The 14,609-nt window shown below is 41.4% G+C and overlaps 1 protein-coding gene across 9 annotated transcripts in view; it reads left to right on the top strand.

Moving 5' to 3' along the window:
* The window catches only part of LOC128700890 (cytoplasmic tRNA 2-thiolation protein 1), a 54,337-nt gene extending 47,612 nt beyond the window's left edge, over positions 1-6,725 (top strand). For all 9 annotated transcript variants that reach the window (XM_070085953.1, XM_053794370.2, XM_070085960.1 and 6 more), the window contains one exon: positions 6,373-6,725. In XM_070085953.1, the coding sequence (XP_069942054.1) occupies positions 6,373-6,659 (287 nt within the window). In that variant the 3' untranslated portion in view covers positions 6,660-6,725. The remainder of the gene's footprint in view (positions 1-6,372) is intronic.
* Positions 6,726-14,609: the final 7,884 nt, after the last annotated feature.

Raw genomic sequence — 14,609 nt, forward strand, 5'->3', positions numbered from 1 at the left:
ACTGTTGTGAAACACTTTAGGAAAGTCATAAAGGAACGAGAGGTACAGGCCACTATGGACAGATATGTTGTGCGACAGAAGTCCAGTGACTCTGAAGTTGGTCCTAGTGGCATTAAAAGAAGAAGGGAAGTAACCCCAGAAAAGGACTTGACACCTCAAGTCTTAATGGAAGGGGATTCCCCTTCTAAACACTAAGACTCTCTCCTCCTCCCATCCCATCAATCATCACCAGATCTTCAATAAAGGTAAGTGTCATGTAACTGTGCATGCCTTTTTCAGTTTGTGTGTATTAAAATTAATATTTCATGTGGTAAATTTTTTTTTTTTCATACTTTGGGGTGTCTTGCACGGATTAATTTGATTTCCATTATTTCTTATGGGGAAAATTCATTCGCATAACGATAATTTCTCATAACAATGAGCTCTCAGGAATGGATTAATATCGTTATGCGGGGGTCCACTGTATTTGCGAGTCAATCTACGATTAGCGAGCCCATGTTTATACGAAAATATCCCTATGATTTCCGAAATTTACGATTCTCGAGAACTACAATTATCGAGGGACCACTGTATTTATATACTCTCCAAGTCATTCTACTTTGTTCCATTCTCTCTAAATGAGCAAACTACCTCAACGACCCAGCTTCAGCCCTCTGATTAATACTTTAGTTATTTCACACTTCCTCCTAATTTCCACACTATGAATTCTCTGCATAATATTTACACCACACATTGCCCTTAGACACGACATCTCCACTAAGTTTTACTGGGAACTAATCTCCCTCTCTCCTGCACACCCTAACCTGAGCCTCACTATCCTCATAAAAGCTCTTTACAGCATTTAGTAACTTGCTTCCTACTCCATACACTTGCAGTGTCTGCCACATTGCTCCCCTTTCCATTCTATCATATGCCTTTTCTAAATCCATAAATGCAATGAAAATTTCCCTACCATTATCTAAATACATTGCCTATGCTAATGAGAGCATAGGCAATGGGGTCGAAGAGGTATGGGGTAGATTTAAAAATGTAGTGTTAGAGTGTTCAGCAGAAGTTTGTGGTTACAGGAAAGTGGGTGCGGGAGGGAAGAGGAGCGATTGGTGGAATGATGATGTAAAGAGAGCAGTAAGGGAGAAAAAGTTAGCATATGAAAAGTTTTTACAAAGTAGAAGTGATGCAAGGAGGGAAGAGTATATCGAGAAAAAGAGAGAGGTTAAGAGAGTGGTGAAGCAATGTAAAAAGAGAGCAAATGAGAGAGTGGGTGAGATGTTATCAACAAATTTTGTTGAAAATAAGAAAAAGTTTTGGAGTGAGATTAACAAGTTAAGGAAGCCAAGAGAACAAATGGATTTGTCAGTTAAAAATAGAAGAGGAGAGTTATTAAATGGAGAGTTAGAGGTATTGGGAAGATGGAGGGAATATTTTGAGGAATTGTTAAATGTTGATGAAGATAGGGAAGCTGTGATTTCGTGTATAGGGCAAGGAGGAATAACATCTTGCAGGAGTGAGGAAGAGCCAGTTGTGAGTGTGGGGGAAGTTCGTGAGGCAGTAGGTAAAATGAAAGGGGGTAAGGCAGCCGGGATTGATGGGATAAAGATAGAAATGTTAAAAGCAGGTGGGGATATAGTTTTGGAGTGGTTGGTGCAATTATTTAATAAATGTATGGAGGAGGGTAAGGTACCTAGGGATTGGCAGAGAGCATGCATAGTTCCTTTGTATAAAGGCAAAGGGGACAAAAGAGAGTGCAAAAAATTATAGGGGGATAAGTCTGTTGAGTATACCTGGTAAAGTGTATGGTAGAGTTATTATTGAAAGAATTAAGAGTAAGACGGAGAATAGGATAGCAGATGAACAAGGAGGCTTTAGGAAAGGTAGGGGGTGTGTGGACCAGGTGTTTACAGTGAAACATATAAGTGAACAGTATTTAGATAAGGCTAAAGAGGTCTTTGTGGCATTTATGGATTTGGAAAAGGCATATGACAGGGTGGATAGGGGGGCAATGTGGCAGATGTTGCAGGTGTATGGTGTAGGAGGTAGGTTACTGAAAGCAGTGAAGAGTTTTTACGAGGATAGTGAGGCTCAAGTTAGAGTATGTAGGAAAGAGGGAAATTATTTCCCAGTAAAAGTAGGCCTTAGACAAGGATGTGTGATGTCACCATGGTTGTTTAATATATTTATAGATGGGGTTGTAAGAGAAGTAAATGCGAGGGTCTTGGCAAAAGGCGTGGAGTTAAAAGATAAAGAATCACACATAAAGTGGGAGTTGTCACAGTTGCTCTTTGCTGATGACACTGTGCTCTTGGGAGATTCTGAAGAGAAGTTGCAGAGATTGGTGGATGAATTTGGTAGGGTGTGCAAAAGAAGAAAATTAAAAGTGAATACAGGAAAGAGTAAGGTTATGAGGATAACAAAAATATTAGGTGATGAAAGATTGGATATCAGATTGGAGGGAGAGAGTATGGAGGAGGTGAATGTATTCAGATATTTGGGAGTGGACGTGTCAGTGGATGGGTCTATGAAAGATGAGGTGAATCATAGAATTGATGAGGGGAAAAGGGTGAGTGGTGCACTTAGGAGTCTGTGGAGACGAAGAACTTTGTCCTTGGAGGCAAAGAGGGGAATGTATGAGAGTATAGTTTTACCAACGCTCTTATATGGGTGTGGAGCATGGGTGATGAATGTTGCAGCGAGGAGAAGGCTGGAGGCAGTGGAGATGTCATGTCTGAGGGCAATGTGTGGTGTGAATATAATGCAGAGAATTCGTAGTTTGGAAGTTAGGAGGAGGTGCGGGATTACCAAAACTGTTGTCCAGAGGGCTGAGGAAGGGTTGTTGAGGTGGTTCGGACATGTAGAGAGAATGGAGCGAAACAGAGTGACTTCAAGAGTGTATCAGTCTGTAGTGGAAGGAAGGCGGGGTAGGGGTCGGCCTAGGAAAGGTTGGAGGGGGGGGGTAAAGGAGGTTTTGTGTGCGAGGGGCTTGGACTTCCAGCAGGCATGCGTGAGGGTGTTTGATAGGAGTGAATGGAGACAAATGGTTTTTAATACTTGACGTGCTGTTGGAGTGTGAGCAAAGTAACATTTATGAAGGGGTTCAGGGAAACCGGCAGGCCGGACTTGAGTCCTGGAGATGGGAAGTACAGTGCCTGCACTCTGAAGGAGGGGTGTTAATGTTGCAGTTTAAAAACTGTAGTGTAAAGCACCCTTCTGGCAAGACAGTGATGGAGTGAATGATGGTGAAAGTTTTTCTTTTTCGGGCCACCCTGCCTTGGTGGGAATCGGCCAGTGTGATAATAAAAAAATAAATAAATAAAAAAATACTGTTCACATATATGCTTCAATGTAAACACTTGATCTACACATCCTCTACCCATTCTAAAGCCTCCTTGCTCATCTGCAATCCTGCTCTCTGTCCTACCTCTAATTCTTCAATAATTACCCTTCCATACACTTTACCTGGTATACTGAGTTAACTTATTATACAACCAAAATTGACAACAATCAAAGCAGTTTTTCCCATAAAGAATAATGTAAATGGAATTAATCCATTCCATACCCCAAATGACAATATAGTTATATATATTAATAATGTACTAACTATCACATAAAACATTGTATAAAACTATACAGCACAGGAAAACTGTAAAAATGAATACTAAATGAAAATTTAACTGAAATACTGTGCAATGTTGTTTCTCTTCTTTGTCTCTTTTCACCACTAACACCTTGTTCTGGCTCACTGGTTCTTTGTTTCACTAAACACCTGTCCAGTGAAGTTTGTTTCAGGCTTTGTTTTAACACTTGTTCAAACTGAGACATTACACTGTTGTTGTACATGTTAGAGAGATGGATGGCCATTTCTTGGCCTGGATGGTATTTTTTGACAAACTTCTGCACTTCATGCCATTTAGCACACATTTCCTTGACAAGTGCAGTGGGCACATCATCCCTTCCCTCCTCTTCCTCTGATGACATCTCTTCTGCTACAATTTGTTGCTGCTTCTTCTGAAGGTCTAGAAGTTCTTCTGTGGTGAGTTCAGTTCTATGCTCCTCCACCAACTCCTCCACATCATCTTCAGTCACCTCTAGGCCCAAGGTCTTCCCCAGGGATACAGTATCCTCTGCCAGCTCAGGTTCAGTTTGAAAGCCTTCAAAATCCCTGGCTGCCATAAATTCAGGCTGCAATTTCTTCCATGCTGACTGCATGGTCCTGGAAGACACATTCCCCCAAGCTTTGTCAAAAAGCCTCAAGCAGGTGAGGATATTGAAATGGTTATTCCAGAACTCATTTTGTGTCTGAAGTGACCGAAGCACCTTTCAAAAAGAGCTCTGGTGTAAAGTTTCTTGAAGTTAGAAATAACCTGCTGGTCCATGGGCTGGATGAGAGGAGTGGTGTTAAGAGGCAAGAACTTCACAGTTGCATCGTCTGCCAAGTCTTTTGCTTTCGTAGTGAGTGATTTTCGTGTACAAGTTCGGTACTAGTCCCTCTAGGATTTTCCAGGTGTATATAATCATGTATCTCTCCCGCCTGCATTCCAGGGAATACAGATTTAGGAACCTCAAGCGCTCCCAGTAATTGAGGTGTTTTATCTCCGTTATGCGCGCCGTGAAGGTTCTCTGTACATTTTCTAGGTCGGCAATTTCACCTGCCTTGAAAGGTGCTGTTAGTGTGCAGCAATATTCCAGCCTAGATAGAACAAGTGACCTGAAGAGTGTCATCATGGGCTTGGCCTCCCTAGTTTTGAAGGTTCTCATTATCCATCCTGTCATTTTTCTAGCAGATGCGATTGATACAATGTTATGGTCCTTGAAGGTGAGATCCTCCGACATGATCACTCCCAGGTCTTTGACGTTGGTGTTTCGCTCTATTTTGTGGCCAGAATTTGTTTTGTACTCTGATGAAGATTTAATTTCCTCGTGTTTACCATATCTGAGTAATTGAAATTTCTCATCGTTGAACTTCATATTGTTTTCTGCAGCCCACTGAAAGATTTGGTTGATGTCCGCCTGGAGCCTTGCAGTGTCTGCAATGGAAGACACTGTCATGCAGATTCGGGTGTCATCTGCAAAGGAAGACACGGTGCTGTGGCTGACATCCTTGTCTATGTCAGATATGAGGATGAGGAACAAGATGGGAGCGAGTACTGTGCCTTGTGGAACAGAGCTTTTCACCGTAGCTGCCTCGGACTTTACTCTGTTGACTACTACTCTCTGTGTTCTGTTAGTGAGGAAATTATAGATCCATCGACCGACTTTTCCTGTTATTCCTTTAGCACGCATTTTGTGCGCTATTACGCCATGGTCACACTTGTCGAAGGCTTTTGCAAAATCTGTATATATTACATCTGCATTCTTTTTGTCTTCTAGTGCATCTAGGACCTTGTCGTAGTGATCCAATAGTTGAGACAGACAGGAGCGACCTGTTCTAAACCCATGTTGCCCTGGGTTGTGTAACTGATGGGTTTCTAGATGGGTGGTGATCTTGCTTCTTAGGACCCTTTCAAAGATTTTTATGATATGGGATGTTAGTGCTATCGGTCTGTAGTTCTTTGCTGTTGCTTTACTGCCCCCTTTGTGGAGTGGGGCTATGTCTGTTGTTTTTAGTAACTGTGGGACGACCCCCGTGTCCATGCTCCCTCTCCATAGGATGGAAAAGGCTCGTGATAGGGGCTTCTTGCAGTTCTTGATGAACACGGAGTTCCATGAGTCTGGCCCTGGAGCAGAGTGCATGGGCATGTCATTTATCGCCTGTTCGAAGTCATTTGGCGTCAGGATAACATCGGATAGGCTTGTGTTAACCAAATTCTGTGGCTCTCTCATAAAAAATTAATTTTGATCTTCGACTCTCAGTCTGGTTAGCGGCTTGCTAAAAACTGAGTCATATTGGGACTTGAGTAGCTCACTCATTTCCTTGCTGTCATCTGTGTAGGACCCATCTTGTTTAAGTAGGAGCAAAGACCTCATGAACCCACTCAATAAAAAACTGTCTTGTTACCCAGGCTTTTGTGTTGGCCTTCCGCATTGTCAAGTTCTGTACACACAGAAACTTTTCTGTCGACAACCAAGAGAACGTATGAAAACCGGGACATTTTTTCTCGAACACCTCATTCGAAAACCCATTTATTCGACAAGTAATGCAATCAACAACCAAGGTTTGACTGTAGTTATAAAATAATTGTAATAAAAATGTATGGTATACATTAGTATTGAAATAATTTAATTATTTCAGTTGGGAGGATGTCTGTGAAGGCAAGTGTGCCTAGGCCCTATGAAAGGTCAGAAAATGGTAATGAATACAACATTATTTACACTGTATATTCTGTATATATTTGTTTGTAAATTTATTTTAACATGTCTTCATTGTTCTTTAATTAGGTGAGTGCTTCTCTGTGCGTGAGGGAGTTAAACTTCCAACTCAAGCAACATGTGAACGTTGTGGCCACATTTCTTCCCAGTCAGTATGTAAAGCTTGTGTTCTCCTTGAGGGCCTTAACAAGGGCAAGCCAAGACTTGGCATTGGTAAAACTTCTAAGGCCCGAGAACATATGGAGGAACTTGCAATCAGCAAGCCTGAAAATGAATGCACGCATGACTGTCAAACATCTGTCATTGATTTAGACAGGCTCAATCTTCATGTTAAAAATACAAATTTGGAATTTTGATGACTGTTGATTATAGTAGAATTTAGAATGTTATATAATGATAATAAAAATTTTGACGAATATAAACACGTGCTTTAAATTTAATTAGTCCTCTAATTTTGTTGGGATGAAGAAAAGGAGTACTTGTTAGTGAAGTAACTGTTTATCATTTATGAAAGGATTCAGGGAAACTGGCAGGCTGGACTTGATTCCTGGAGATGGGCAGTACAGTGCCAGCACTCTGAAGGAGGGGTGTTAATGTTGCAGTTTTATAACTGTAGTGTGAGCATGCCTATGGCAAGACAGAGATGAAGTGAACGATGATGAAAGTATTTCTTTTTTGGGCCACCCTGCCTTGGTGGGAAATGGCCAGTGTGTTAATTAAAAAAATAAATAAAAATAACAGTTCTAAAGTTTTTACAAAATTAGGAAAACTATTTAATTGGTAGGTAGTAGGTTGGTAGACAGCAACCACCCAGGGAAGTACCTCCGTCCTGCCAGATGACTGTGAAACAAAAACCTGTAACTGTTTTGCATGATGGTAGGATTGCTGGTTTCTTTTTCTGTCTCATAAACACGCTAGATAACAGGGATATCTTGCTACTCCTACTTACACTTTGGTCACACTTCACAGACACGCACATGCATATATATATATATACATACATCTAGGTTTTTCTCCTTTTTCTAAATAGCTCTTGTTCTTTTTTATTTCTTCTATTGTCCATGGGGAAGTGGAAAAGAATCTTTCCTCCGTAAGCCATGCGTGTCGTATGAGGCGACTAAAATGCCGGGAGCAATGGGCTAGTAACCCCTTCTCCTGTATACATTTACTAAAAAAGAGAAGAAGAAAAACTTTATAAAACTGGGATGCTTAAATGTGCGTGGATGTAGTGCGGATGACAAGAAACAGATGATTGCTGATGTTATGAATGAAAAGAAGTTGGATGTCCTGGCTCTAAGCGAAACAAAGCTGAAGGGGGTAGGAGAGTTTCAGTGGGGGGAAATAAATGGGATTAAATCTGGAGTATCTGAGAGAGTTAGAGCAAAGGAAGGGGTAGCAGTAATGTTAAATGATCAGTTATGGAAGGAGAAAAGAGAATATGAATGTGTAAATTCAAGAATTATGTGGATTAAAGTAAAGGATTAAATACAGGTAGTAGGTTGGTAGACAGCAACCACCCAGGGAAGTACTACCGTCCTGCCAGATGACTGTGAAACAAAAACCTGTAACTGTTTTGCATGATGGTAGGATTGCTGGTTTCTTTTTCTGTCTCATACACATGCTAAGATAACAGGGATATCTTGCTACTCCTACTTACACTTTGGTCACACTTCATAGACACGCACATGCATATATATATATACATACATCTAGGTTTTTCTCCTTTTTCTAAATAGCTCTTGTTCTTTTTTATTTCTTCTATTGTCCATGGGGAAGTGGAAAAGAATCTTTCCTCCGTAAGCCATGCGTGTCGTATGAGGCGACTAAAATGCCGGGAGCAATGGGCTAGTAACCCCTTCTCCTGTATACAATTACTAAAAAAGAGAAGAAGAAAAACTTTATAAAACTGGGTTGCTTAAATGTGCGTGGATGTAGTGCGGATGACAAGAAACAGATGATTGCTGATGTTATGAATGAAAAGAAGTTGGATGTCCTGGCCCTAAGCGAAACAAAGCTGAAGGGGGTAGGAGAGTTTCAGTGGGGGGAAATAAATGGGATTAAATCTGGAGTATCTGAGAGAGTTAGAGCAAAGGAAGGGGTAGCAGTAATGTTAAATGATCAGTTATGGAAGGAGAAAAGAGAATATGAATGTGTAAATTCAAGAATTATGTGGATTAAAGTAAAGGTTGGATGCGAGAAGTGGGTCATAATAAGCGTGTATGCACCTGGAGAAGAGAGGAATGCAGAGGAGAGAGAGAGATTTTGGGAGATGTTAAGTGAATGTATAGGAGCCTTTGAACCAAGTGAGAGAGTAATTGTGGTAGGGGACTTGAATGCTAAAGTAGAAGAAACTTTTAGAGAGGGTGTGGTAGGTAAGTTTGGGGTGCCAGGTGTAAATGATAATGGGAGCCCTTTGATTGAACTTTGTATAGAAAGGGGTTTAGTTATAGGTAATACATATTTTAAGAAAAAGAGGATAAATAAGTATACACGATATGATGTAGGGCGAAATGACAGTAGTTTGTTGGATTATGTATTGGTAGATAAAAGACTGTTGAGTAGACTTCAGGATGTACATGTTTATAGAGGGGCCACAGATATATCAGATCACTTTCTAGTTGTAGCTACACTGAGAGTAAAAGGTAGATGGGATACAAGGAGAATAGAAGCATCAGAGAAGAGAGAGGTAAAGGTTTATAAACTAAAAGAGGAGGCAGTTAGGGTAAGATATAAACAGCTATTGGAGGATAGATGGGCTAATGAGAGCATAGGCAATGGGGTCGAAGAGGTATGGGGTAGGTTTAAAAATGTAGTGTTAGAGTGTTCAGCAGAAGTTTGTGGTTACAGGAAAGTGGGTGCAGGAGGGAAGAGGAGCGATTGGTGGAATGATGATGTAAAGAGAGTAGTAAGGGAGAAAAAGTTAGCATATGAGAAGTTTTTACAAAGTAGAAGTGATGCAAGGAGGGAAGAGTATATGGAGAAAAAGAGAGAAGTTAAGAGAGTGGTGAAGCAATGTAAAAAGAGAGCAAATGAGAGAGTGGGTGAGATGTTATCAACAAATTTTGTTGAAAATAAGAAAAAGTTTTGGAGTGAGATTAACAAGTTAAGAAAGCGTAGAGAACAAATGGATTTGTCAGTTAAAAATAGGAGAGGAGAGTTATTAAATGGAGAGTTAGAGGTATTGGGAAGATGGAAGGAATATTTTGAGGAATTGTTAAATGTTGATGAAGATAGGGAAGCTGTGATTTCGTGTATAGGGCAAGGAGGAATAACATCTTGTAGGAGTGAGGAAGAGCCAGTTGTGAGTGTGGGGGAAGTTCGTGAGGCAGTAGGTAAAATGAAAGGGGGTAAGGCAGCCGGGATTGATGGGATAAAGATAGAAATGTTAAAAGCAGGTGGGGATATAGTTTTGGAGTGGTTGGTGCAATTATTTAATAAATGTATGGAAGAGGGTAAGGTACCTAGGGATTGGCAGAGAGCATGCATAGTTCCTTTGTATAAAGGCAAAGGGGATAAAAGAGAGTGCAAAAATTATAGGGGGATAAGTCTGTTGAGTGTACCTGGTAAAGTGTATGGTAGAGTTATAATTGAAAGAATTAAGAGTAAGACGGAGAATAGGATAGCAGATGAACAAGGAGGCTTTAGGAAAGGTAGGGGGTGTGTGGACCAGGTGTTTACAGTGAAACATATAAGTGAACAGTATTTAGATAAGGCTAAAGAGGTCTTTGTGGCATTTATGGATTTGGAAAAGGCGTATGACAGGGTGGATAGGGGGGCAATGTGGCAGATGTTGCAAGTGTATGGTGTAGGAGGTAGGTTACTGAAAGCAGTGAAGAGTTTTTACGAGGATAGTGAGGCTCAAGTTAGAGTATGTAGGAAAGAGGGAAATTTTTTCCCAGTAAAAGTAGGCCTTAGACAAGGATGTGTGATGTCACCGTGGTTGTTTAATATATTTATAGATGGGGTTGTAAGAGAAGTAAATGCGAGGGTCTTGGCAAGAGGCGTGGAGTTAAAAGATAAAGAATCACACACAAAGTGGGAGTTGTCACAGCTGCTCTTTGCTGATGACACTGTGCTCTTGGGAGATTCTGAAGAGAAGTTGCAGAGATTGGTGGATGAATTTGGTAGGGTGTGCAAAAGAAGAAAATTAAAGGTGAATACAGGAAAGAGTAAGGTTATGAGGATAACAAAAAGATTAGGTGATGAAAGATTGAATATCAGATTGGAGGGAGAGAGTATGGAGGAGGTGAACGTATTCAGATATTTGGGAGTGGACGTGTCAGCGGATGGGTCTATGAAAGATGAGGTGAATCATAGAATTGATGAGGGAAAAAGAGTGAGTGGTGCACTTAGGAGTCTGTGGAGACAAAGAACTTTGTCCTTGGAGGCAAAGAGGGGAATGTATGAGAGTATAGTTTTACCAACGCTCTTATATGGGTGTGAAGCGTGGGTGATGAATGTTGCAGCGAGGAGAAGGCTGGAGGCAGTGGAGATGTCATGTCTGAGGGCAATGTGTGGTGTGAATATAATGCAGAGAATTCGTAGTTTGGAAGTTAGGAGGAGGTGCGGGATTACCAAAACTGTTGTCCAGAGGGCTGAGGAAGGGTTGTTGAGGTGGTTCGGACATGTAGAGAGAATGGAGCGAAACAGAATGACTTCAAGAGTGTATCAGTCTGTAGTGGAAGGAAGGCGGGGTAGGGGTCGGCCTAGGAAGGGTTGGAGGGAGGGGGTAAAGGAGGTTTTGTGTGCGAGGGGCTTGGACTTCCAGCAGGCATGCGTGAGCGTGTTTGATAGGAGTGAATGGAGACAAATGGTTTTTAATACTTGACGTGCTGTTGGAGTGTGAGCAAAGTAACATTTATGAAGGGATTCAGGGAAATCGGCAGGCCGGACTTGAGTCCTGGAGATGGGAAGTACAGTGCCTGCACTCTGAAGGAGGGGTGTTAATGTTGCAGTTTAAAAACTGTAGTGTAAAGCACCCTTCTGGCAAGACAGTGATGGAGTGAATGATGGTGAAAGTTTTTCTTTTTCGGGCCACCCTGCCTTGGTGGGAATCGGCCGGTGTGATAATAAATAAATAAATAAAGTAAAGGTTGGATGCGAGAAGTGGGTCATAATAAGCGTGTATGCACCTGGAGAAGAGAGGAATGCAGAGGAGAGAGAGAGATTTTGGGAGATGTTAAGTGAATGTATAGGAGCCTTTGAACCAAGTGAGAGAGTAATTGTGGTAGGGGACCTGAATGCTAAAGTAGGAGAAACTTTTAGAGAGGGTGTGGTAGGTAAGTTTGGGGTGCCAGGTGTAAATGATAATGGGAGCCCTTTGATTGAACTTTGTATAGAAAGGGGTTTAGTTATAGGTAATACATATTTTAAGAAAAAGAGGATAAATAAGTATACACGATATGATGTAGGGCGAAATGACAGTAGTTTGTTGGATTATGTATTGGTAGATAAAAGACTGTTGAGTAGACTTCAGGATGTACATGTTTATAGAGGGGCCACAGATATATCAGATCACTTTCTAGTTGTAGCTACACTGAGAGTAAAAGGTAGAGGGGATACAAGGAGAATAGAAGCATCAGGGAAGATAGAGGTGAAGGTTTATAAACTAAAAGAGGAGGCAGTTAGGGTAAGATATAAACAGCTATTGGAGGATAGATGGGCTAATGAGAGCATAGGCAATGGGGTCGAAGAGGTATGGGGTAGGTTTAAAAATGTAGTGTTAGAGTGTTCAGCAGAAGTTTGTGGTTACAGGAAAGTGGGTGCAGGAGGGAAGAGGAGCGATTGGTTGAATGATGATGTAAAGAGAGTAGTAAGGGAGAAAAAGTTAGCATATGAGAAGTTTTTACAAAGTAGAAGTGATGCAAGGAGGGAAGAGTATATGGAGAAAAAGAGAGAAGTTAAGAGAGTGGTGAAGCAATGTAAAAAGAGAGCAAATGAGAGAGTGGGTGAGATGTTATCAACAAATTTTGTTGAAAATAAGAAAAAGTTTTGGAGTGAGATTAACAAGTTAAGAAAGCGTAGAGAACAAATGGATTTGTCAGTTAAAAATAGGAGAGGAGAGTTATTAAATGGAGAGTTAGAGGTATTGGGAAGATGGAAGGAATATTTTGAGGAATTGTTAAATGTTGATGAAGATAGGGAAGCTGTGATTTCGTGTATAGGGCAAGGAGGAATAACATCTTGTAGGAGTGAGGAAGAGCCAGTTGTGAGTGTGGGGGAAGTTCGTGAGGCAGTAGGTAAAATGAAAGGGGGTAAGGCAGCCGGGATTGATGGGATAAAGATAGAAATGTTAAAAGCAGGTGGGGATATAGTTTTGGAGTGGTTGGTGCAATTATTTAATAAATGTATGGAAGAGGGTAAGGTACCTAGGGATTGGCAGAGAGCATGCATAGTTCCTTTGTATAAAGGCAAAGGGGATAAAAGAGAGTGCAAAAATTATAGGGGGATAAGTCTGTTGAGTGTACCTGGTAAAGTGTATGGTAGAGTTATAATTGAAAGAATTAAGAGTAAGACGGAGAATAGGATAGCAGATGAACAAGGAGGCTTTAGGAAAGGTAGGGGGTGTGTGGACCAGGTGTTTACAGTGAAACATATAAGTGAACAGTATTTAGATAAGGCTAAAGAGGTCTTTGTGGCATTTATGGATTTGGAAAAGGCGTATGACAGGGTGGATAGGGGGGCAATGTGGCAGATGTTGCAAGTGTATGGTGTAGGAGGTAGGTTACTGAAAGCAGTGAAGAGTTTTTACGAGGATAGTGAGGCTCAAGTTAGAGTATGTAGGAAAGAGGGAAATTTTTTCCCAGTAAAAGTAGGCCTTAGACAAGGATGTGTGATGTCACCGTGGTTGTTTAATATATTTATAGATGGGGTTGTAAGAGAAGTAAATGCGAGGGTCTTGGCAAGAGGCGTGGAGTTAAAAGATAAAGAATCACACACAAAGTGGGAGTTGTCACAGCTGCTCTTTGCTGATGACACTGTGCTCTTGGGAGATTCTGAAGAGAAGTTGCAGAGATTGGTGGATGAATTTGGTAGGGTGTGCAAAAGAAGAAAATTAAAGGTGAATACAGGAAAGAGTAAGGTTATGAGGATAACAAAAAGATTAGGTGATGAAAGATTGAATATCAGATTGGAGGGAGAGAGTATGGAGGAGGTGAACGTATTCAGATATTTGGGAGTGGACGTGTCAGCGGATGGGTCTATGAAAGATGAGGTGAATCATAGAATTGATGAGGGAAAAAGAGTGAGTGGTGCACTTAGGAGTCTGTGGAGACAAAGAACTTTGTCCTTGGAGGCAAAGAGGGGAATGTATGAGAGTATAGTTTTACCAACGCTCTTATATGGGTGTGAAGCGTGGGTGATGAATGTTGCAGCGAGGAGAAGGCTGGAGGCAGTGGAGATGTCATGTCTGAGGGCAATGTGTGGTGTGAATATAATGCAGAGAATTCGTAGTTTGGAAGTTAGGAGGAGGTGCGGGATTACCAAAACTGTTGTCCAGAGGGCTGAGGAAGGGTTGTTGAGGTGGTTCGGACATGTAGAGAGAATGGAGCGAAACAGAATGACTTCAAGAGTGTATCAGTCTGTAGTGGAAGGAAGGCGGGGTAGGGGTCGGCCTAGGAAGGGTTGGAGGGAGGGGGTAAAGGAGGTTTTGTGTGCGAGGGGCTTGGACTTCCAGCAGGCATGCGTGAGCGTGTTTGATAGGAGTGAATGGAGACAAATGGTTTTTAATACTTGACGTGCTGTTGGAGTGTGAGCAAAGTAACATTTATGAAGGGATTCAGGGAAACCGGCAGGCCGGACTTGAGTCCTGGAGATGGGAAGTACAGTGCCTGCACTCTGAAGGAGGGGTGTTAATGTTGCAGTTTAAAAACTGTAGTGTAAAGCACCCTTCTGGCAAGACAGTGATGGAGTGAATGATGGTGAAAGTTTTTCTTTTTCGGGCCACCCTGCCTTGGTGGGAATCGGCCGGTGTGATAATAAATAAATAAATAAAGTAAAGGTTGGATGCGAGAAGTGGGTCATAATAAGCGTGTATGCACCTGGAGAAGAGAGGAATGCAGAGGAGAGAGAGAGATTTTGGGAGATGTTAAGTGAATGTATAGGAGCCTTTGAACCAAGTGAGAGAGTAATTGTGGTAGGGGACCTGAATGCTAAAGTAGGAGAAACTTTTAGAGAGGGTGTGGTAGGTAAGTTTGGGGTGCCAGGTGTAAATGATAATGGGAGCCCTTTGATTGAACTTTGTATAGAAAGGGGTTTAGTTATAGGTAATACATATTTTAAGAAAAAGAGGATAAATAAGTATACAC

Source organism: Cherax quadricarinatus, chromosome 17 (genome assembly GCF_038502225.1).
Source record: "Cherax quadricarinatus isolate ZL_2023a chromosome 17, ASM3850222v1, whole genome shotgun sequence".
NCBI classification, from domain to species: Eukaryota; Metazoa; Arthropoda; class Malacostraca; order Decapoda; family Parastacidae; genus Cherax; species Cherax quadricarinatus.